Source organism: Saccopteryx bilineata, chromosome 6, assembly GCF_036850765.1.
Source record: "Saccopteryx bilineata isolate mSacBil1 chromosome 6, mSacBil1_pri_phased_curated, whole genome shotgun sequence".
NCBI lineage: Eukaryota > Metazoa > Chordata > Mammalia > Chiroptera > Emballonuridae > Saccopteryx > Saccopteryx bilineata.
This window is the reverse complement of record NC_089495.1, coordinates 182,578,017-182,601,289: the sequence shown is the minus strand read 5'-3', so window position 1 is coordinate 182,601,289 and position 23,273 is coordinate 182,578,017. Positions and strand designations below refer to the sequence as shown.

Below are 23,273 nucleotides of genomic sequence, written 5' to 3'. Positions count from 1 at the left end.
TCTAATCTGAACCCATCTGTTTTTACCCTTTGAGGGTTCCCCATGATTTCTGTTCTAATCAGAGCAGCCCCTCATATATTGCAGCACTTATGTATAAGCATTTTTCAATGCCATGTCACACATCTATCATTGGAACACGCTGAACGTGGAAGGAACACTTAGGAAACAGCTTTAATCTTTTCAGAATTGCCTTCAAGCATGTTGGGACAAATTTTCCTGATCCTTGAACAGTACCTCAGGCAGAAACGCTGGCTTTTCAGTAACTCTGGACCATTTAGACAGTTCAAATTTTTATTTTTCACTCAAATTCAAAGCTCCTCCAGCTCCCAGCAGCTATATAACCCTGAAATAGTTATGGAGAAGATGGAAGGGGTGGTCCATTCTTTGCTTCTTTGTTTCTTTCTTACCTACCCCCACCCCTCATCCACCCCCATCCCCAGAGCCTTCTAGTTTGGAACAAGGTCAAGGATCAGAAGAGATAGAAGAGAGATCAGAGCTCGCCTTTGCCAGTGTCCTCGGTAGTCTTTTCTTGAATAGTATATGTCCTCGGTCATGGCATACCTCTAGATGTTGGCTTGCCCTTTCACAGGAGTCCTCTGTCAATTCTTCAGAGTTCTCCATGACAACCTCTTCACTCCACCAATCGCAGACAAGGGTGATGCTGCCTGGCCTCTCACAGCCTCTCAGCTACCATTATCAGTACATCCCAAGGGTTCACTTGTTCCATCAAGAAAAGACCTTTGGGGATGACTTGAGACCAATAACATTCCATGGAGTCCACTTGACCCAGGGAAATAGACATACAGACAGTCTTGCCACTGTCTTCTCTGCCCACTGCAGGCTGCTCCAGCTGACCTCCCGCCCACCTCCACCTTTTCACTTAACTCTTGAACTCCTGGGGATACAAATTAAATTGCCCTATGGCCTCCTTCCTACTCTCCTCTAGTAGCATGACAGGGAGTCTTTGGGTTTCTGCAGCTCAGCAAGCAAGCAAGCAGCCAGCAAATGGGACATCAGTCTTCTTTTCTGCAGGCAACCCCGCTTTTTATGAGTTGTTTCTTGGGACTGCTCACTTGGCAGAGTTAGAGGGAAGCATCGTGAAACAGTACAGGGCTCCCTACAAACTCCCTTCAAATAAATTCTTTCTCTAATTAGTCCCCCTTGCATGGTTGTTGTGAGCGAGAAGCACTGTGCCAGCTCAGCCCGATGTTAGTAAGTCTTGTAGCTATGGACTCTTCTGTTTGGAACAGGTGGGCACTTAACACCATGTTCTCTAGCTCTGAGGCCTCAGCCAACAATCAGACATAATAAGCAAAACCTTATTTAATAGCTTGCTATAGGTTTATGAATATATGTGTCATAGTTTAATTTTCCCCAGAAGCAGATCCTGAGACAATCATCTGACTGCAAGTAATTTATTTTGAAGATAATTCCAAGAAATATCAACAAAGAATTGAGAAGCCAGATGGGGAAGGAAAAGCAGCCATAAAGAGCATGCTATCAAGAAAGTTTTCACTGTGGGTCAGTGCCATTGGGACACTGTCAGAGCCTATGCAAAATGCACATCTCAGGGGGATCTGGAATCTGGGGGATTTATACCCCAACCCCTGTCGGCTTCGGATGAAGGCTGCTCATGGGGCCTTACTTCCTCAGCACTTCGGGCATAGCACTGTTGGCTCAGGTGAGCAGAGAAGGCCATCAGGCAAAGAAATGCAGGTCCTGATTACTGGAAATCAAGCCAGTGTGCTCTAAAGTGGGAATAATGAGGGAAATGGGTAGAAAACTAACCACATCTACTGCAGCGTGTGTGTGTGTATGTGTGTGTGTGTGTGTGTGTGTGTGCGCGCGCACGCGCGCGTAGAAGGAGGAGGAACATATGAGAAACCAGGGAGCACTCTCCACTCATTCTGGATCCTTACTGGAATAGATTTGTCAACAATTCATCAGACCCAACCATAGTTATCTCACATTGTTCTAAAAATCCATTTCTTACTTTCTGTCCAGTATGTAAACAAATAAATGAACCTGTACATCTAACACATCCGATTTTCTGCAAACTGCGGCATGCACAGAACAGTCCCGGCTTCGTCACACCGGAACGGTTGTAGCTCTGTCTCCTGACTTCTTTTGAGAAATGTTCATTTCTATCAGTACATATCTACATGCAAGCTGCATGAAGTTACATTACCTACAGTTTAGCGGATTAAAAAATAGTTTCCATCTTCCGTTAAGATGAGGATTTTATTTGTGATTTCTTAATTCTGTCCAAGTGTATCAAGAATCAGATCTGACATAAGAAACCAGGTACTAAATATATTCTATTCTAGTAGCAAACTACTAATAAAATAACTTGTTGACATGGTCCTCTTTATTAGGAAAAAACCTTGAAGTCCCAAGAGATAAATATTTGTCCTACTGGCTGTGAACACAAAGAATTCTGTACATACACATTTTCAGGGCAAGTTTTCAGGGTCATGCCATTTTCCTGCACACCACGCTTTCTGTAGACCTGGAGTCTACCCTGCACCTCTCCCACGTTTACTGCTGGCTGGCTGGCGAACTCTACTAGAGTAGAAGGAGATATTTCCTTTTATCATTAATGTTGGGATTGACTGTGTAATTTGTTGTAGCCAAAGGATACCTGTCTACTCCAGTGCTTGACACATAGTATTATATTTACATAGGCAAGTAAAACTAAATTTGAGGAGAAATCTAAATTCAGTACCTGTGTTGCTTGGTAGTTTTCAGTTATATGTCATTCGTTTGTCTGGTTGTTTTCTGATGATTCCTTCCTCTGTTTGCAAGGGATGGGCCCTTGCAAATGCTACTTCCCAGGTTTCCCTGTCGGTCATTTGCAGGTATGTTCAGCTGCTAAGAGGCACTAGCACTGAAACAAAGAAGGAGCCAGGGTGTTTCTCCCCCTTTCTGTTCTTAGGAGGATGGGATGCATCTCTAGCAGTGGCTGCTTCTCTTCTGTGGTTCCAGCTCCCACCATCAAGGCCTTCCTCCAGGACTGGCTCCGAAGCCCGCCTTCCTAGGCTGCAGAGCTTCCCACTCCTAGCAAGTGGCCCATGTTTCTGGGCTTTAGTAAGGGCGCTTATTTCCTTCATCTCTCTATTCCCCAGGGGTGCGACGGCTGCTTGCAATTACTAACCTCAGTGTTTCCTCAGCTGCCTTATTTTAGCTTTTTAACCCCCTGTGCATTATTTCTTGCATTAAATTCCTTCTAGTGGTTTCATTTTCCTAGGTAGACATTGACGGATAACTTATTTCAGGAGCCTTGTGAAAAATCACGGTTAATCTGAACTCTGGGTTTTAAGGGACATATGTCTTCCTCCTTAGTTCTTCTTTGGAGCGTTCCTGAGACATGCTCTTCTCTATGGCATTTTGTCTTTTCTTATGGTAATAGTATTTTGTACTACTGAAGATAAGATTATATCCAGAATATTGTCAGCAATCAAAAAGCCAAGTTTTCTCAATCTTGTAAAGATGTCACCTATTCCTAAATTAATCTATGGCTCTGATGCAATTTCTATCAAAATCCTAACACGTTTTTAATTAATTTTTTTTTTACAGAGCCAGAGAGAGGGATAGACAGGGACAGACAGACAGAAACAGAGAGAGATGAGAAGCATCAATCATTAGTTTTTCGTTGCACATTGCAACACCTTAGTTGTTCATTGATTGCTTTCTCATATGTACCTTGACCGTGGACCTTCAGCAGACTGAGTAACCCCTTGCTCAAGCCAGTGACCTTGGGCTCAAGCTGGTGAGCTTTTGCTTAAACCAGATGAGCCCGCATTCAAACTGGCGACCTCGAGGTCTCAAACCTGGGTCTTCCGCATCTCAGTCCGACGCTCTATCCACTGCGCCACCGCCTCGTCAGGCCCTAACACGTTTTTAAATGGAAATTGACAACTAATTTTAAAATGTATATGAAAATAGAAAGGACCAAGTGCCTGACCAGGTGGTGGCGCAGTGGATAGAGCGTCGGACTGGGATGCGGAAGGACCCAGGTTCGAGACCCCGAGGTCGCCAGCTTGAGCGCGGGCTCATCTGGTTTGAGCAATGAGCTCACCAGCTTAGACCCAAGGTCGCTAGCTCCAGCAGGGGGTTACTCAGTCTGCTGAAGGCCCGCGGTCAAGGCACATGTGAGAAAACAATCAATGAACAACTAAGAAGATGCAACGCGCAACGAGAAACTGATGATTGATGCTTCTCATCTCTCTCCGTTCCTGTCTGTCTGTCCCTGTCTATCTCTGCCTCTGTAAAAAAAAAAAAAAAAGAAAGGACCAAGAATGACCAATAACCTCATGATGGGGAGATATTTTCCTTCAGATTTTAAAACTTATTAAAAAGCTACAGTGATAGAGAAAGTGTGGGAATGCTTCAAGGATAAACAAATAGACCAATGAATAGACTGAATCAATATTATGAAAGCATCCAAAAACATACCCATACACATGTGAACTCTAGATATTTTTCAAAGTGACATGACAGAGCAGGTGGGAAAGAACAGTTACTTTAATAAAAATAAATTTCCCAGGATAATTAGGTGGTAATATGGTAAAAAGAAAAAAAAAATGTGACTATACCCCTGTCTCATACCATGTTTATTCTAAGTCCAGGTTCCTAAGAAAAATATTGGTTTCCCTCCATTATCTTGCTTTGAGAAAATTTCTGTGAAATGCTCTTCTCAAAGGCTCCCCCCCCCCCGGGTAAATGGAAACCTAAATGTGACGGCAACATAATAAAAAGTTTATTAAATAGCGAAAAAAGAGAAAGGTAGGCCTGAATATAGGAAATGGCTGTGGACCACTGACAGTGATGAAAAGGCCTTTCTGGGTAATAAACTCAGACCAAGCCCAGTCTGACAAGCCACGGATGACGTTAACACCTTTAACCCTGTGTTTTTCAAGGGAACAGGCCGAGAAGAAAGTTGCTAGAAAACTGAAATTCAGATGCTCCTGGAAGATGACAATTTCAAAGTACTACTGGCAAACAGTGCATTTAAAAGAGTTGTTGGAGGCCCTGGCCGGTTGGCTCAGCGGTAGAGCGTCGGCCTAGCGTGCGGAGGACCTGGGTTCGATTCCCGGCCAGGGCACACAGGAGAAGCGCCCATTTGCTTCTCCACCCCTCTGCCGCGCCTTCCTCTCTGTCTCTCTCTTCCCCTCCCGCAGCCAAGGCTCCATTGGAGCAAAGATGGCCCGGGTGCTGGGGATGGCTCTGTGGCCTCTGCCTCAAGTGCTAGAGTGGCTCTGGTCGCAACATGGCGACGCCCAGGATGGGCAGAGCATTGCCCCCTGGTGGGCAGAGTGTCACCCCATGGTGCGTGTGCCGGGTGGATCCCGGTCGGGCGCATGCGGGAGTCTGTCTGACTGTCTCTCCCTGTTTCCAGCTTCAGATAAATGCAAAAATAAAAAAAAAAAAAAAAAAAAAAAAAATATATATATATATATATAAAGAGTTGTTGGAACCCTTATATAATTTCAACAGTAGAGGAAGGAATTCTCCTAAATTCATACCTAAGGAAGGGCCCTCACGCAACAACTTTATTTTCCATTCCCACTGTTTTGGGAGGTTTTAAGAGGTTTTCAGAGGTTCTTGTGCCAAGAACATTCTTTTCTGTTTGTTTTAAAATAATAGCAGGTTTTTGAAAAATGCAAAAATAGTATTAAAAAATTTCCATACACCTTTCACCCCCAGTTCCCCCAAATATTATCATGTTGCCCTGCTTGCCTTAGTAGTCTTTTCCTCCCTCAACTCGATCTTTATCACTTTTTTTATGAGACATTTGAAAATAAGTTGTACATATATATGTATACCTCTATATACTTGAATGTGTATTTTCTAAAAACAAAGACATTCTCTTATATAATCACATGACAATTCTCAAGAAGAGAAAATGAACACCAATATAATATTTATTACTTAATCTACAGTTCTTACTCAAATTTTATGAATTATCCCATGAATATTTTTTTTTAAGACTCTTGTTTTGAATATTCTGTGGCTGTGGTCTTGGGTGAAGTAATTCCCAGCCTTTTCAGGAAGATGTAGTCATGCACTCAGCATATGAAAAAAGAATTTGAGTCTCATTGATTTTCAGGAAAAAGACACTGAGGCCTCCTTTTAGCTGGGCATGCAGACAGCTGCCTTCCCAGAAAGAAACCCGGAATGAAGGCTCCCTCTATTCCCCAAAGTCTGAGTTATCAGAGAAGTTTCCGATTTGTTTCTCTTCGTGCAGGGCATTGGCCTGCTGCTTTCCTGATTCCTCATTAGACAGAGAGGACCCACATCAAAAACATCCTGGAAGATGTTTTTACTTTTCTCTCATACATAATAACAAAGTAATTTCCTATTTCAGTTCCAAAGCAAGAGAGGATGCATGGGGCTAGTGGGATGTATCAGTTACTACAAGCAGGTTATTCCATTCCCAGCCTCTGAGACTCTGGCTCTGTTGTAAAGGAGTAATGAGGCCAAAGAACAACCTAAATAAATACCCATCAAAAAGGGACTAAAGCCTGACCTGTGGTGGTGCAGCAGATAAAGCATTGACCTGGAAACGCTGAGGTCACTGGTTCGAAACCCTGGGCTTGCCTGGTCAAGGCACATATGGGAGTTGATGTTTCCTGCTCCTCCCCACCTCTTTCTCTCTTTCTCTCCTCTCTCTAAAAATAAATAATAATAATAATAAAGGGACTAAAGAAACTCTAGTGTATACAATTAATGTAATACTACTGTGCAACCATTCCAAAGAAAATGCAGCTGTGTATGACCCCAAATACATTAAGCCTAACAACAGAAGGTGGTTAAGTCATTTTCACTCTGCAGACGGGAGCTGGAGAACTTGGGGAGATAGAGGTGGAGGTGAGACATTTATAGTATACTCTTTTGTAACATCTGGTTTTTTCATTTTTACTATATGTATATATTATATGTTGGGAGGGATCATGAATAGTAAATAGGTAACTAAATGATCATGATAGATAGATAGATAGACAGACAGAGATGGACAGATGGGTAGATAGAATGAACTATAGGTAGGTAGATTTAAGACCAAAAGTTTGAAAAAAGCAGCAGGTTCCATATTCTCCAGTTGCATTTTTAAAATTTAATTATTGATTTTTAGAGGGAAAGGGAAAGAGAGAGAAATCGATTTGTTGACCTCACAACCTTGGTGCATAGGGACGTCGCTCTGACCAACTGAGTTACCTGGTGAGGGTTGCACTTTTTGTTTTTAAAGCCCCATTTTCACTCCCTTTTCCATTTTCACTATGGTTTAGTCCTCTCTTGTTAGCAGAAGTCTTATTATCAACTCTCTTGGGTAGCGGAGACATAAAACAGACTTAGTCATGGACACTCTGAACAGAACCGCACACCGCATAGCGCCTCCAACACACTTTTTTAGACTTGGGGGTGTAGAGAGTGCGGGAAGATGGGGAGCAACCTTGGGCAATCTAAATGGGACCTCGTCTTATCTCCCCTCACCCTTCCATTTCTTCTTCCGCCCTACTCCCCACCCCCGCTCCAGACCCAGAGCACCCAGGCGAAAGGACTGGCGCAAACTGCCGCCTACTTGCGCCACCGCCCCCGGGGCCGCCTCGTGACGTCAGGGCTGAGCGAGGGGGCGCCGCTTCCTAGGCTCCCGCCTCTCCCGGCCCTGCGGCCCGGACTTGCCCTTTAAAAGAGCGGGGGCCTGCGCCACACCGCGGGCACCAAGACGCACGACTGCTTTCCTAGAGCATCTTCATCTCGCCTTCCGTCCGCATCTCGCTCCACTGGTCCAGCTGCCACCCTCCTCTCCGCGCGGATGCGGGCGAGCCGGGCCATGCAGCCGGCTGTGCTGTTCGGCCTCCTGGGAGCCACGGTGGTGGCCGGTGAGTGGGCGCGGCGGGCTGTTCAGCACCGCGGACAGCGCCAGCCTCTGTCTTCCCCGCGCCCGGGAATCTTGGTTGGAGGATACTGGGAGATGGGAGAGACGGAGGGTTAAGGGGAAGGTTTCTCCTTCTAGCTTGAGGTTCTTAATTTCTTTTCTTCTCTGGGTGTTTCCCTTCAACTCCCCGCCCCACCGTCTGACTCGGAAAAAAGCCAGAGGGCTTCCTAGGACAAACCGAGGAATCTCAGTCTTTTCATATCTGAGTTTTCCGGTGGATAGGGAGAAAACGTGCCCGCGCCTCCGAGGAAATCCCACATTTTGCGCTCACTTCTAAATTGTCAAGATCTCTCTACCCATCTAGAAAGACGCTGTTGTAGTCTTATTCTGTATCTGTATTTCAGTATTTGTTTGGCTTTTTAAAACCAGTTAACCAAGGAGTGACAGGAGTGCATGTAATATGATGTAGTTGGCACCTGCATATATCCCTTTGTTGTTACTATTATATAAACAGGATGAGATAAAAGTAAGTCTCCTATGTATATAAGAGATATCTTTTTATTATCACGTTCATAAATAATTTGTGTTCATATGTATGTCTGTATAGAGTTATTGCAATATTTTTCTGTATTTTGTATTTCCATCTCTGGAGAGAAGTAATTTCACACTGAAGTGAATGTGTTTTTAAGTTATGAATGGAAACTTCAATAGATATTTTGACTTTTTTATTCCAGAAAAATAATAGAATATAAAATATATACAAAAATATCCTTGGAATAGTGGAAAAAAAATAGTCAATTTGAGAAGATGAAATGTTCCTATCTTTTTAAAACTGAGGTATAATTGACATATAACAGGATGAAATATTTGACGGTGTCTCTTGATGTGTGGAAGAATGTGGGATTAATCTTTCAAACTAGCTCTGGATATTTTTTTTTAAATGTGTGTGTGTGTGTGTGTGTGTGCGTGCGTACATGCACTAAAGTAAAGTCATTAAGGGTATTGAGACCATGGAGAAGTAAATAGACCACCACCAGATTAAACTGAGGTTTTCTTTGGTTGTTTTAATGGCCTCAAAGAGAAAAAAATTGAATCTGAGATTGAGATTCTAACTAGACTTGAGCTATTGCTATTCATGAATATGAAGCTTTTACTGACAGCAATGACTGGATCCAAAATGTAGAGAGACAAAAGGAAAGCCAGTGGTAATTAATTCTGTTTCAAGCTATCAATACATGCATTCAAAAATTTCTAAAATGCTTACATTCTTACAAATTGCTTGTAAATGTTCTGAATTTCTTTGAAGGAATCCAAATGAATAGTTTAGAGCCTTTCTGGTAAAAAATATTGTCATATAGGAATTTCTTAAAAAGCTTAAAGCATTGTATTATGGGCCACAATAACAGTGACATTTTTGAAGCTCATTTAACTATATATAGTGGTAAGATACTTCTGTAAGAGAATATTTTGAGAAGGGTTCATATTTTAATATGACTTAAAACAGAGACATTATGTTCTTTAGACATTTTTTTTTTGTTGAGCTACAATTCACACACCATAAAACCCATCTTTTTACAGTGCATAACTTAGTGTGTGTGTTTTTTTAGTATATTCAGAGATCATGTAACCACTATCAATTTTCAGAACATTTTCACTCCCATAGAAAGAAACCCCATATCCATTAGCAGTTATTTTTCATTCCCACCTCCCCCAACACCTAGAAACAAGACATGGTAACCTTCAAGCAGAGTTTGTTATTTAGCAAAAATCACAGGGCTGGGAAGAAACCTCAGGAAACCATATGGTTCATTTCCTACCCTTATGAGCTTCTGGAGGGAGATTTACACATTTCTACAGCAACTCCCATGTATTCTAAAGATTAATATGAGTGAAGTAGCTGTATGATATCCATGTTATACTAGCTTAGATGGTTTTGGCATTCAGAAGGGCCTGCTTACCTTGTGATTTTATAGCTGTGTTTACAATCTAGGAGCAAACCTTGGTAGTCTTATGGGAAATCAATACTTGGGTATTATTCTCAGATTTATTATACAGTATTATTTGAAATTTTTCCCTACCATTTCACTGCTTTATTTTAACATAATCATTGCCTTTTCTCTTGTGCCTCCTAAATACAAAAACAAGGTAATGACTTTAGGGGAATCAATATATTTTGACTATTTCTTTGTTGTCACAGATTCTGTCGGAAGAAATACAACGGCACTTATATGTCTCATCCAGATGCACAATGTACTTTCACAAGGAGACTCTAGTTCCTTTCCATCAGGAAGATTTCTGAAGAGCTTAAATCAGAGAAACAGTACTATATTTTTAAAAACATGAGCTACAAAATATTTAGAGTACTAAAAGAAAGATATCTCTTTCCTCATATCTAATGACTATTAATACTAAGGCAATATCAGTAATTAATAAAAACACCTATTTCATATTTGTGGTGGGAGAAAAGGAAAGTATTAGCAAGAAACTCAAATACCAAAGAAGTTTAATAAAGCTAGTTTTTTTTAAAGGCACCTTCTGGTTAATTAGAGGAAGAATTCTCTCGGTTATTTGTTTCCAGAGGAGTGAAAACTGTACACTCCTCTGGAGTGAAACAGGTAGAACAAATAAGTGCTGAAGTGGAAATGTTCCCGAATAGCAGCCATTTGGGGGATGAAATAATGGCCCAGCATCGTGCATGCTGGGTGCCAAAGGTGGACTATCTGGATCTTGTCCGAACTACGTTGTAGAAAGGACATGGGGTTTTCATACCTTGTTAGCCACTTTTTAAGCATTTTACAAATGATTGTAACATGTCAGATTAACTTTGGGCCTCTTGAGACAATTGAAGTAGACCCCAAGCTATGCTTTGAAAAGGAAAATTTGGTAAAGTGAGTCAATGGAATAGGTATTGCATTTCAAGGTTGAGCCCTATGATATGTCATTGATTGGAGGGGGTGGTTAAAGAGGCTTGGGGAGCAAACATTTTGGGAGGAAAGGTCAGGTGGCTGGTTATAAATAAACTGCATTGAAATAGCTGACATCTCCAATAGCTGAGAGTTTGGTCTTGCCCCCGCTAGCTGCTCTTCTCTTGTTTCAGGGACCTAGAAGAATTTTCTGCACTGAGCTTCATCTCCAGGCAGTGCCAGGAGAACTGAGGACATGAGCCTATCTGTACATAAATGCTTCAAGCTTGTCAAGTGGAAAAAGCCTAGACAACTCAAAGTCAAAGTATAATATAAAAGTATCAAAACAAGAATACACTAAAAACTAAAAATCACCTGAAGCATTTCCTAACAAGACAAACACTTCAATCTGGTTTAAAATAAGCAGAATCTCATGAAATTTAAATTAATTAAAAATTATCCTTTTTAAATGCCTTCATAGATAGTTGTTAAACACCTATTTGCATATTGTATCATGGACTCAATGCTCTACTAGTGGAATTAGATACTTCCCATGTCCTTCATATGATGCAGACATTACTGATAACAGATGCATAAGCAGCTTGTTCAGGCAAAATGCTGGGGGGTAAAAATGACATAATTGATTATGTGAGATAGTCACAAACATGTTTTTGTAAAGGAATTGAGGTTTGGGGAGGATTCAAAGGGGAACAGGAATGGGCAGAGGGAATCACAGATCTTTACCCATTTTGGATGGGCAGAAAGGTGGAGGAAGGCACCCTGGTTTCATTAAACTAGGTTTGTTTTAAACTTTTATTGAAGTATCACATACATCTAGAAAACTGCACAGATCATAAGTGTGCAGCTTAATGAATTTTTTTCTTGTGTTCTGAATTTGATTTATACCGGATATAAGATAGCATTTATTTACAAATAATGTTTAAGACTTTGCTAGGGAAAACAGCTGTGAGTGTGTATGTGTGTTTGTGTGCACAACTTTTTGGACAGTCATCCTCAGCTCTCTCTACTCTGTTCAGCTCTGACTCTGCCCCTCTGTCCAAGCATTGCATGTGTGTGGGGTGGGGGTGGGGGTGGGGGGAAGGGGATGAATTATGTTTGTGTTCACACCACTTTCAGAATCAAATCAACTCATTTCCCATTCTTTTTCTCTTTCAAAGCTGTCAGCTCTATGCCAGCGGATAACAGGAATCACAATGAAGAAATGGTAAGTTGAAATATAAGTCTAGAAGCTGGACTTATATCTAGACTCTGGATTCTCCCATTCCTTATCATACCAAACCGGACCAACCAACCAAACAAACGAACAAAAACTAAATTCAAAACATACAATGAAGTCTTATGTTTTCATCCCTGAGGGAATAGGGGAAAGGATGTGCCTCCTGCCCTGGGTTCGAACCTCCCTCCTGCATGTTTTACTTCCTCTAAGGATAACTGTGTCATCACACCATTTTCCTCCCAACGTGTTCAGAAATACATGTTTATTTCTCTTCTCAGGGTGATGTAGGCCCAGTGTTTTCTTGCATTGCCCTGTGGAGAGGCCTGGGAACTTTCATTACAGTCCTGGAAATCTACATTCCTGCCCCAAGGTTCTTGCATTGGTACAGGTCACATAGCCAAGCCTCCTCTCTGAGCAGCAGCTCTGGGCTGAGTAGTTTGTCATGCCACTAATACCAGCTTTTGCCAACCTGCTTTTGGGTCGCCCCTCCAGGTGACTCGCTGCATCATCGAGGTCCTCTCAAATGCCCTGTCGAAGTTCAATGCTCCACCCATCACTCCCGAGTGCCGACAAATCCTGAAGAAGAGTAAGTTTGCTGGACTGCGGGAGAGCCCTGTCCCTCGGGGGGTCCTTGCCCCTGCTCCCTCTAGTTCACGTCCATGTGACCTCCAAATGAACTAGAATGTAATGCAGTGAGGAGAGTACAAACTAGACTAGTATCTGGGGAGACTGAAGATATGGCATGGCTACTGGTCCCTTCTCTGCCACTTAAGAGCTGTGTGACCATGGGAAGGATTCCTTGCCTCTCCGGATTATTTCCTCTAAGTAAAATGAGGGAGCTGAACTCAGTGACAGTCTTCGAGATGTCTATCAGTTTTTAAATTCCTTGGTTCCAGAGTTTGTATTTTCCCACCAAGCTTTCGTTGGAGGTGCAGGGGGATGCGGGGAGTGCTTGTTTGTGATTGGAGGAGGGAGGATTGAGTGTTTTGGGACTGTTGGAAGATGAAAGGATAGAAGGAGATTTTAAAATCATTCTCCTCTTTGCCTTCTACTCTTTTTTTTTTTTTGTATTTTTTTGAAGCTGGAAACGGGGAGAGACAGTCAGACAGACTCCCGCATGCTCCCGACCGGATCCACCCGGCACGCCCACCAGGGGCGATGCTCTGCCCACCAGGGGGCAATGCTCTGCCCCTCCGGGGCGTCGCTCTGTTGTGACCAGAGCCACTCTAGCGCCTGGGGCAGAGGCCAAGGAGCCATCCCCAGCGCCCGGGCCATCTTTGCTCCAATGGAGCCTCGGCTGTGGGAGGGGAAGAGAGAGACAGAGAGGAAGGAGAGGGGGAGGGGTGGAGAAGCAGATGGGCGCTTCTCCTGTGTGCCCTGCTGGGAATCGAACCCGGGACTTCTGCACGCCAGGCCGACGCTCTACCACTGAGCCAACTGGCCAGGGCCTGCCTTCTACTCTTGACAGTGGCGATCTTCCAAGTTAGACACTGGCAAAGGTGACTTGGAAACTTCTGGCCTGTTTACGTGGCAGAGTGTTCAAGCCATTTCAATACACAGCTTATGTGAAGGGAGGTACCACCAAATGGTACCAGGGACTCTGGGTCTGAGAACTGAAAAGGGCAAGGGTAGAAGCAGAGCATCCAGTGAGTCAGAGCAACAATCTTCTGAATCCAAATGGGGATGTTTTCTTTATGCAAATAAGCTTCTGTTGAAAACAAAATTTGAACAGTGGTACAAGCAGTGTCCATTGGGAGTTGACGTTAAGAGATCAATTTTATAAAATGAGGCAGTCTGTTTTATGCATGAAGTCAAACTGATTTAAATAAATCCAAAAAACACTGTCCCCTTCAACACCTTTCTCTGCTTTTAAATTTTTAGGCAGGCTGGGAACAGTGGACTTTTCTTTTTCATTTTCACCTTCAAAATCTCTCACTGAAAGATAATACTCTCTTGCTATTGCTGCATATGAATCCTCAAGCACAAAATGGTAAAAACGTGTATTAGTAATTGACCAAAAGAGTTGCCTGGGGTGACTCAATCCACCATTGGGGGTTTCAGGAAAATCAGAGTAGGTGCAGGGGCCCGAGGCTGTAGGGGCTCCATGGGCCCATGGAAGTGGAAGCTTCCCTTCCACTGCCTACATACATACTCTTACTGAATTTCTCCCCAGCTTTCTTTCCCAGCCATTACAGGGAACGAGTGAGAGCAGAGACTGAGGCTGCTCCTTTGAGCAGACCCATCTTGCTATCTTCCTTCTCCTTTCTGTGTTTACCAGATGGGTGCAAAAGTTTGAGGTCTGGCATACTAGGTCACCAAAGAAGCACAATTGCTTAGAAATTGCTTGTGAATGTAGGCCTCCGCCTGCTTGCCTGCCAAGATGAGATTCTCAGCCCCTTAAGTTGTGACCATAGGGCTCTGGCCTCTGCTCATCACAAAGTATGCGCTAGAGTCTTTTGACGTCTGTTGTAAGAGCTCTAGGGAAACTGGTGAAAAACAAATGATCCACACCTGAGCAGGTGGTAGTGCAGTAGATAAAGCATTGACCTGAGACATAGAGGACCCAGGTTCGAAACCCCAAGGTTGTCAGCTTGAGTATGGATTCACCAGCTTGAGTGCGGAGTCACTGGCTTGAGCATGGGATCATAGATATGACCCCATTGTCGCTGACTTGAGCCCAAAGATCACTGGCTTGAAGCCCACGATCACTGACTTGAGCAAGGGGTCACTGGTTTGGCTGGAGCCCCCAGCCAAGGCACATATGAGAAAGCAATCAATGAACAACTGAGGTGCTACAACAAAGAATTAACACTTCTCATCTCTCTCCCTTCCTGTCTGTCTGTCCCTATCTGTCCCTCTTTCTGTCTCTCTCTCTAAAACAAACAAACAAACAAAAACAAATGGCCCACATCTGTCTGGACTCTGATGACATTATATCCAGAAAGTCATAAAATGCTGAGATTGGGAGGATTTATGAGCTCCTTTGGGGTTGCAGACTCAACCAGCCAGGGCCAGACAAACAATTAACACAAAGGAGTAAGGCAAGATGGGAAGGGAGTCCCAAACTGGAGGACACAGGTTTGTCTCATGTCTCCTGGTATTTAAGTATTGCTTCTGGACTGGAATTTACTAAAAATGTTATTAAAGCCCAACAATTCACCTTTGGGCTAGCAGTTTGTAACTTCTGTCTTAGTTTACTTTTCTCTCCCCTGCTAACATGTCTTAAGCTGATCCCAAGGCTGGTGGAGTCAACTGGATGGATGAATTCCTTCCTGCAGCCTCCCTCCCATACTTAATGCATCTCCATCCCCACTGCCAGTCTCCCCACAACATCGCTGGATCCAACATACACTTATTGAGCCAACAAGCATTGGGGGATAGGGAAGAATCATTGATTTATGGCTTGAAGATCTTAGGGAATGTGTAGTCCAACTTCTTAACAAGTATAAGAACTCTATGCCTCGCCTGTGGTGGTGCAGTGGATAGAGAATCGACCTGGAATGCTGAGGTTGCCAGTTTGAAATCTTGGGCTTGCCTGGTCAAGGCACATACAACAAGCTATCAATGAACAGCTAAAGTGAAGCAATTATGAGTTGATATTTCTTGTTCCCCACCCCACCTCCATAAAATCAATAAATAAAAAAATTTAAAAACATAAAAAGAATCTCTTCCACTGGGTAGATCTGCTCATCCTTGAAACATTATAGGGATGGATCATGCATTTCCCCCTTTTTACTTGAAAGAGGAGTGAGCTTTGTGCCTTGGCTTTGCAGCTTGACAATGACTGTGCACTGCTAATCTCAGCCCTCCTCTGATCACACCTGCAGAGGCTTAAAGCTAAATTTAGGAGGAAGTGCTAAGCCTCGGGCACAAGCTGCTATAAGCAGCACACATTTAACTGGGAAAAAATAAAAATACTTCTGTTCCTGACCAGAAGGCAGTAGGAAGGGGCCACAAAGTCTCTGCCCAGGGAAGCTGAGATCCTGGCTGATTGGTGGCGCTATTTCAGCCAAATCTCAGAATGATGTCAGTACCCGGCCAAAACCTCCCTGCTTACCTGTGCCTACCTGGCCAGACCCACCAGCCTCAATACTGCACATGCCACCAGTGCCTTTTAAAAGGCAAAGACACTGGTGAGAGGAGTCTGGGTGTGGAAGATCAGGAACATTTCAATTGTCTCATAAAACATGAGAGTGTTATCATAGCTTTAAGTAGGGAGATATAAACTTTCAATTATTTCTTGGACATTTTTTGCAAAACATAAATTTTAAAAAAATATTTTGCGAAGGTCAGTTCAACATGACTCATCAGATTCATTTAATAAAGACATAATGTGAACCACAAACATAATTTCAAATTTTCTAGTAGCCACATTAAAAAGATTAAAAGACAGGTGAGGCCCTGGTGGGTGGCTCAGTGAATAGAGCATCAGCTCTGCATGTGGACATCCCAGGTTCAATTCCCAGACAGGGCACACAGTAGAAGCCACCATTTGCTTCTCTCCCCTTCTTTCTCCCCCTTCTCTCCCTCTCCCCCTCTCATTGCCAGTGGTTCAATTGGTTTAAGCATGGTCCAGGGCACTGAGGATAGCTCGGTTGGTTCGAGAGTGTCAGCCTCAGGCACTAAAAATAGCTTGGTACTCAAGTATTGCCTTATAGTGGGCTTACTGGGTGGATCACAGTCAAAGCACATGCAGTAGTCTGTCTCACTATCTTCCCTCCCCTCACTTAAAAAAAAAAAGTGAAATTTGCCTGACCTGTGGTGGCGCAGTGGATAAAGCGTCCACTTGGAAATGCTGAGGTCGCTGGTTCGAAACCCTGGGCTTGCCTGGTCAAGGCACATATGGGAGTTGATGCTTCCAGCTCCTCCCCTCATCTCTCTCTGTCTTTCCTCTCTCTCTCTCTGTCTCTCCCTCTCCTCTCTAAAATGAATAAATAAAAATTTTTTTAAAAAGGTGAAATTAATTTAAATAATATATTTAATTTTATCTAATATATTTTATTTAATACATAATTTGCATACACCCAATATATTTATGATAGATATTATAGAATACATTCAAAATATTTTCATTTTGACATATAATCAATATTAAAAGCTGAGATATTTTACTTCTTTTTATATGAAGTTTTAAAAACCTGGTAGGTATCTTACACTTATAACGTCTCAGTTTGGACCAGCTACATTTCAAGTGCTAAACAGCCACTCAGGGCTGGTGGCTCCTACAATGGACAGCTCAGATGTTGACCCAGAGCTTCCAGTGGCCTTGGCTTCAGGCATTCTATCTGAACTCAGTGGCATGAGTTGAAATCCAAACCTCCCAGATAACGACTCAGAGAGTGTTAACTGCATATCTCTTTTCAAGGGACGTCCTTGAGTCGAGCAGGATTTAGGAAAGGAGCTAAGAAAGGATTTAGAAAATCTCCCAACATTTGGAATAGATGGGAGACAACAGCATTCAATTAAAATATTGGTTATACCATCTAGTGTTGACTCGTGCAAATTCAAAGAAAACTCAGGATACTGGTCCTCATCCTCTACATTTGAGAGCATGTTGGGCAGACAGGACCTGAATGAAGGAACAAATGGTCTTCCCACTGCTGTGTAGTTGTCTCAGAGAAGAAATACACATCCTCTTATCACCAGACACTCAAGTTATATTGTCACTTATGCTAGATTGAGTCTACACAGTTGTGGGATAATTGAAGTCTGATAAACTAGTAATTTAAAATTTTACATTTTTCCTTTGAATCTTGATATTTCTTATTTTGGCTATTTAACTTTATTTAGCTAGATTCTAGCTAGAGCAATTAATACAATGTTAATTTTTTTATTCCTCCTTAGAGAAAATATGGAAAGAATGGTCCAGAATCACACCTCTCTGAATCTCAAGGTCTCAGTCTGCAAACAGATGACACTGAACTAGATAAATTCTGAGATTTCTTCTGGTTCTAAATTCTAGTATATTTCATAAACCTCTATATGCGTTTCAATTTGATCATTGGTAGTACCAATGAGAGATGGTATTTGGGTGTTATGAAAAAATAAAAATAGGCCCTGGCCGGTAGGCTCATTGGTAGAGTGTCGGCCTGGCGTGCAGGAGTCCCGGGTTCGATTCCCGGCCAGGGCACACAGGAGAAGCACCCATCTGCTTCTCCACCCCTCCCCCTCTCCTTCCTCTCTGTCTCTCTCTTCCCCTCCCGCAGCCAAGGCTCCATTTGGAGCAAAGTTGGCCCGGGCACTGAGGATGGCTCTATGGCCTCTGCCTCAGGCGCTAGAATGGCTCTAGTTGCAACAGAGCGACGCCCCAGATGGGCAGAGCATCACCCCCTGGTGGGCGTGCCGGGTGGATCCTGGTTGGGCGCATGTGGGAGTCTGTCTGACTGCCTCCCCATTTCCAACTTCAGAAAAATACAAATATATATATATATATATATATATATATATATATATATATATATACACTATTTGTTTTTAAAGGAATCTGAGTATATTCTTTATTAACTTTAAAAGTTATGTGCTATTTTCAGGGTCCTTAGGATTCGTAGCAATCACTGAGGCTGGCGCTTGTTGAACGACAAGCAGTCCTGAGGTTACACTGACTCTTCTAAAATTTTTATTACAGGTGGAAAAGAGCTTAAAGATGAAGAGAAAAATGAAAATGAAAACACAAAGTTTGAAGTAAGATTGTTAAGAGACTCAGCTGACACCTCAGAAGCCCACAGGCCCCCCAGTAGGGAGAACCCAGGAATCCCAGGGGAGGAAGACACAGGCCCCTCAGTGGCTGACACAGAGGGAGGTGGTCACAGCCGAGAGGGAGCAGGTGAGCCCCACGGGCGCCTCGACCCTTTTGACAGTCATGTCTCCAAAGAAGCAAAGACACTCCATTCTGAGAAGAACGAGGAAGAGGACAGGGAGGGAGAGGAAGGAGAGAAATATCAGAAAAGGGAGCACGGGGAAGATGGCAGTGAAGAGAAACACCAGGAAGAGCCAGGAAAGACACAGAATGCCTTTCTTGACAAAAGAAACCAGGCTGCAACTAAGACAAAAGAGGAGGTAATGTCCAGGTACGATACCCACGCTGCCAGGCTCCCCGCGGAAAAGTCACACAGCCGGGAGACCAGTAGCCAGGAGAGCAGAGAGGAGACAAGGAGCCAGGAGGAACACCCCCAAGGCTCTAAGAGCCGATCTGGGAGCCAAGAAGACTCTGAGGAGAGTGAGGGGGATGCCAGCCACGAGATGGACAAAGCAAGCTCGAGGACAAGACATTACCTTGGGCAGGGCCGGCCTGACAGGGCCTTTCAGGGAAGGAATCCTCCCTCTGAGGAGTGGGGACAACCCCGTGAGCAGTCTGAGAAGTCTAACGTAGGCATGGCCAGCTTAGGGGACAAGAGGAACCGCTATCCAACCCACTACAGGGCTTTAGAGGCAGAACCTGAATATGGGGACCAAGTGCAGAGTTATGCGGGGGTCCAGGCTCCCGAGACCCTGGAGCAGGGGCGCTATGAGAGGAGAGGTAATGACAAGTACAGGATTCCAAGGCCTCCCAGTGATGAGGGCCAGGAGCAAGGGGACAAGAGAAGTCACCCCAGCCCCGGGTTTGCCTACACAGAGCAAGGATATAGTGAAGAAAGTGAGGAAGACAGGGGCCCTGAGTGGGGCTACCACCCCAGAGCCCCGGGCGGGCAGCCTGGAGCCTATTCCACTGCAGACAAAGGAGAGAAACGATTCTTGGGTGAAGGACACTACCGTGTTCGAGAAAACCAGATGGACGAGGCAAGGAGGCACCTGCAGGGCGAGTGGAAAGAGCAGGATAGAAATTACCTCAACTACGGGGAGGAAAATGGTGAGGAAGAAGCCCAAGGGACCTGGCCACAGCCGGAGGACCTGCAGGATGCTACAGAGAACAAGGAGGACGCCAGGCTTCCAGGCAAACAGTACGCTCCCTACCACCCCTCAGAGAAGAGGAAGAGATTAGGGGAGCTGCTGCTCAGCCCATACTATGCCCCTGCCCAGTGGAAGAGTGGCCATTTTGAGCGAAAAGACAGCATGGATGACAATTTTCTCGACGGTGAAGAGGAAAACAGCCTGACCTTGAATGAGAAGAATTTCTTCCCAGAATACAACTATGACTGGTGGGAGAAAAAGCCCCTTGAGGAGGATGTGAATTGGGGATACGAGAACAGAAACCCGGCCCCCAAACTGGATCTGAAAAGGCAGTATGACAGAGTGGCCCAGCTGGACCAGCTCCTCCACTACAGGAAGAAGTCGGCTGAATTTCCCGATTTCTACGACTCCGACGAGCAGCTGAGCCCACACCACGCGGCAGAGAATGAAAAGGACAGGGCTGGCCCGGGAGTTCTGACGGAGGAAGAGGTACGGTGTGGGCATTTTGTTTAAAATTCCCTTAAGATGGTTAATGTTAACACGTTTAAGACTCTCTGAGATTAATGGGGAGAAACCATCGGGCGTTAAATCACCATGATAATGTACCTGTAGGTCAGTGGTAGTCAACCTGGTCCCTACCGCCCACTAGTGGGCATTCCAGCTTTCATGGTGGGCGGTAGCAGAGCAACCGAAGTATAAATAAAAAGATAGATTTAACTATCGTAAGTTGTTTTATAAAGATTTATTCTGCCAAACTTAGCGAAAATCCGACATAAAGTACTTTGTAAGTAATTATTATTATATGCTTTAACTTGCTGTAACTCTACTTTATAATTTTATAAAGTAAATTTAAATTTTATAAATTTTATAAAGTAAAGTTACTTCCCTACTTTATAAATCACTATTACTGTGGAACCGGTGGGCAGTTAGAAAATTTTACTACCAACAGAGATACAAAAGTGGGCGGTAGGTATAAAAAGGTTGACTACCCCTGCTCTAGGTAATGGAGTGGAGACAACTTCTGGGTTTGATTTCCAGCTTATATCCAGCCATTGTCCATATCCCCACACCCCTCCTCCTATTGCAGTGTTGCTCAACCTTGGCTGCACGCTGCAGTCCCCTAGAGAGCCTGGAAAATGACCGATGTCTGGGACCCACCCCCAGAGATTCTGTTTGGTCCTGGGTGCTACCTGGGCATCAGATTTTTTTTTTTTTTAAGTTCTCAGGTGCTTTCAATATTCAGCCAAGGCTGCCAACCACCCATTGCTCTGCTGTCTTCCCTTGGTTACTTGACTTCGTATCCCTGTTCCTCAGGGTAAGAAAGAACACATGATAGAAAGATTAGTTGCTTTGGTCTAGCTTTTGCCAGCTCGTGAGCTGCATATTTACATCTGGGACAGGTAACGTTATCAGAGCTGTCCCCCTTTCCTGAGAGTGATTATGTAGGTGCTTCTGGGACTCGAATGTGTATCAGCATCGTGAGGGATTCCTAGCCCTCACAGTTTGTGATTCAGTAGGTCCCGGGTGGAGACCAAGAATCTGCACTTCTGACAAGTTCACTAGTGATGGTGCTGGTGCTACTGGCTGGGGAATTACACTTTAAGAACCACTGACATAGCGTGTTTTATGTAGCCTCTAATATATAGAAAATCTCCTGTTCATATTGCCTTAAACTAGAGTGAAATAAATTGATCTGGGGCCTCATGTTTCTATCTTTGTGTGTGTGTGTTCTCTAGGAAAAAGAGCTTGAAAATCTGGCTGCAATGGATTTGGAACTACAGAAAATAGCTGAGAAGTTCAGTAATCGAAGGGGCTGACGGTCGTTGGAGCCAAGCGCAGTTTTAAGCAGCCTTCACGTTATCTATTTCCCACCACTTCACTGAAAGACACCATTTATTTACCCAAAGGCAGAAAGTAGAATTTACTATTATTAAGTGCTTGAGGCAACTGGAAATGTCTTTAATTTTTGCCAGAATGCTATTGAAAATAAGGATAGCATGACTTGTAGCGTATTCTTTCTTGCAAAACCAATGTTAACATGCTTGTGACTATGACTGTGCCGCCACCCTTGAAAAATGTTTGTCTTCGTTTAAAATAATAAAGGATTCACCTGAAGCCAAAAACTTCCTGTTCGCAGCTTCCTTTGGGCTAACAGAGAGGAGTGCGATTTTTCAAATCCATCCTTTAAAGTGACTTTTAAAAGACAGTTCTAGAATTTATTGGTCTTTGGATGCAGAATTGAGAAAATAAATAAATGAAAAGCAAATCTTTCAAGGGTATAGAGAGAGACCAGGAAAAGACATTTGTTCCCCCAGGCTGGAGGAAGATTAAATAGGCGTGAAGAACCTGTTTGATAGAACAAGCAGAAGACATTACTTTAAAAATCCTGGCCCTGGCCGGTTGGCTCAGTGGTAGAGCGTCGGCCTGGCGTGTGGAGGTCCCGGGTTCGATTCCCGGCCAGGGCACACAGGAGAGGCGCCCATCTGCTTCTCCACCCCTCCCCCTCTCCTTCCTCTCTGTCTCTCTCTTCCCCTCCCTCAGCGAGGCTCCATTGGAGCAAAGATGGCCCGGGCGCTGGGGATGGCTCGGGCACTGGGGATGGCTCCTTGGCCTCTGCCCCAGGCGCTAAAGTGGCTCTGGTCACGACGGAGTGACGCCCTGGATGGGCAGAGCATCGCCCCCTGGTGGGCGTGCTGGGTGGATCCCAGTCGGGCGCATGCGGGAGTCTGTCTGACTGCCTCCCTGTTTCCAGCTTCAGAAAAATACAAAAAAAAAAAAGAAAAAAAAATCCTATTATCTGGAGAGCTCTGTCTGGCAGCAGCCGGCCAATAGTCAGTTGTCAGGGCCGAGGAGAAAGCCTGGATAATAGGAAGAACTCTGGATAGGGAATCACAACATCTAGGCTGGTCCAGAATAATCCCTGGGCCCAAGGGGCCTATCTGATTTCTACTGTAAGGAGACTGGGCTCTGATTCTGTTACCAAGTAGCTGTGCGACTTTGGACAAGTTACTTCCCCTCTCTGAACCTTAGGCTCATCAGTAAAAGAAGACCATCTATCTCATTGGGTTGTTTATAGAATGATATAAATTTGTGCCAAAAGATTCAGAGTAGTGTCTGGCTTGTGAAAACGGTGCAGGAAATGCTGGCTGCTGCCATTGTGTGCCCACAACTTCTTACAGTTGAGACAGTTGGACAACTTCCCCTTCTTCCTCCTTTTTCCTGTTTTTTCATTCCTCACCCATGATGGTAAAGAGCTGTTCTCAGGAGGTGGCAAAAGTAAGTCACATGTAGCTTTAATTTATTCTGGAAAGCCCAATTCTCCTCCTCTTAAGTCCAGAATTGCCTATGCCAATTTAAACAGATTATTTTT

At 43.9% G+C, this 23,273-nt stretch overlaps 1 protein-coding gene across 1 annotated transcript; it reads left to right on the top strand.

The window, feature by feature from the left end:
* Positions 1-7,648: 7,648 nt before the first annotated feature.
* CHGB (chromogranin B) lies at positions 7,649-22,026 on the top strand. Its single transcript, XM_066236443.1, has 5 exons — positions 7,649-7,880; positions 11,958-12,004; positions 12,509-12,602; positions 18,642-20,392; positions 21,640-22,026. Exons 1-5 carry the CDS (start codon positions 7,814-7,816, stop codon positions 21,718-21,720), a joined length of 2,040 nt encoding a protein of 679 aa, XP_066092540.1. The 5' UTR covers positions 7,649-7,813; the 3' UTR covers positions 21,721-22,026.
* The last annotated feature ends 1,247 nt before the right edge of the window (positions 22,027-23,273 follow it).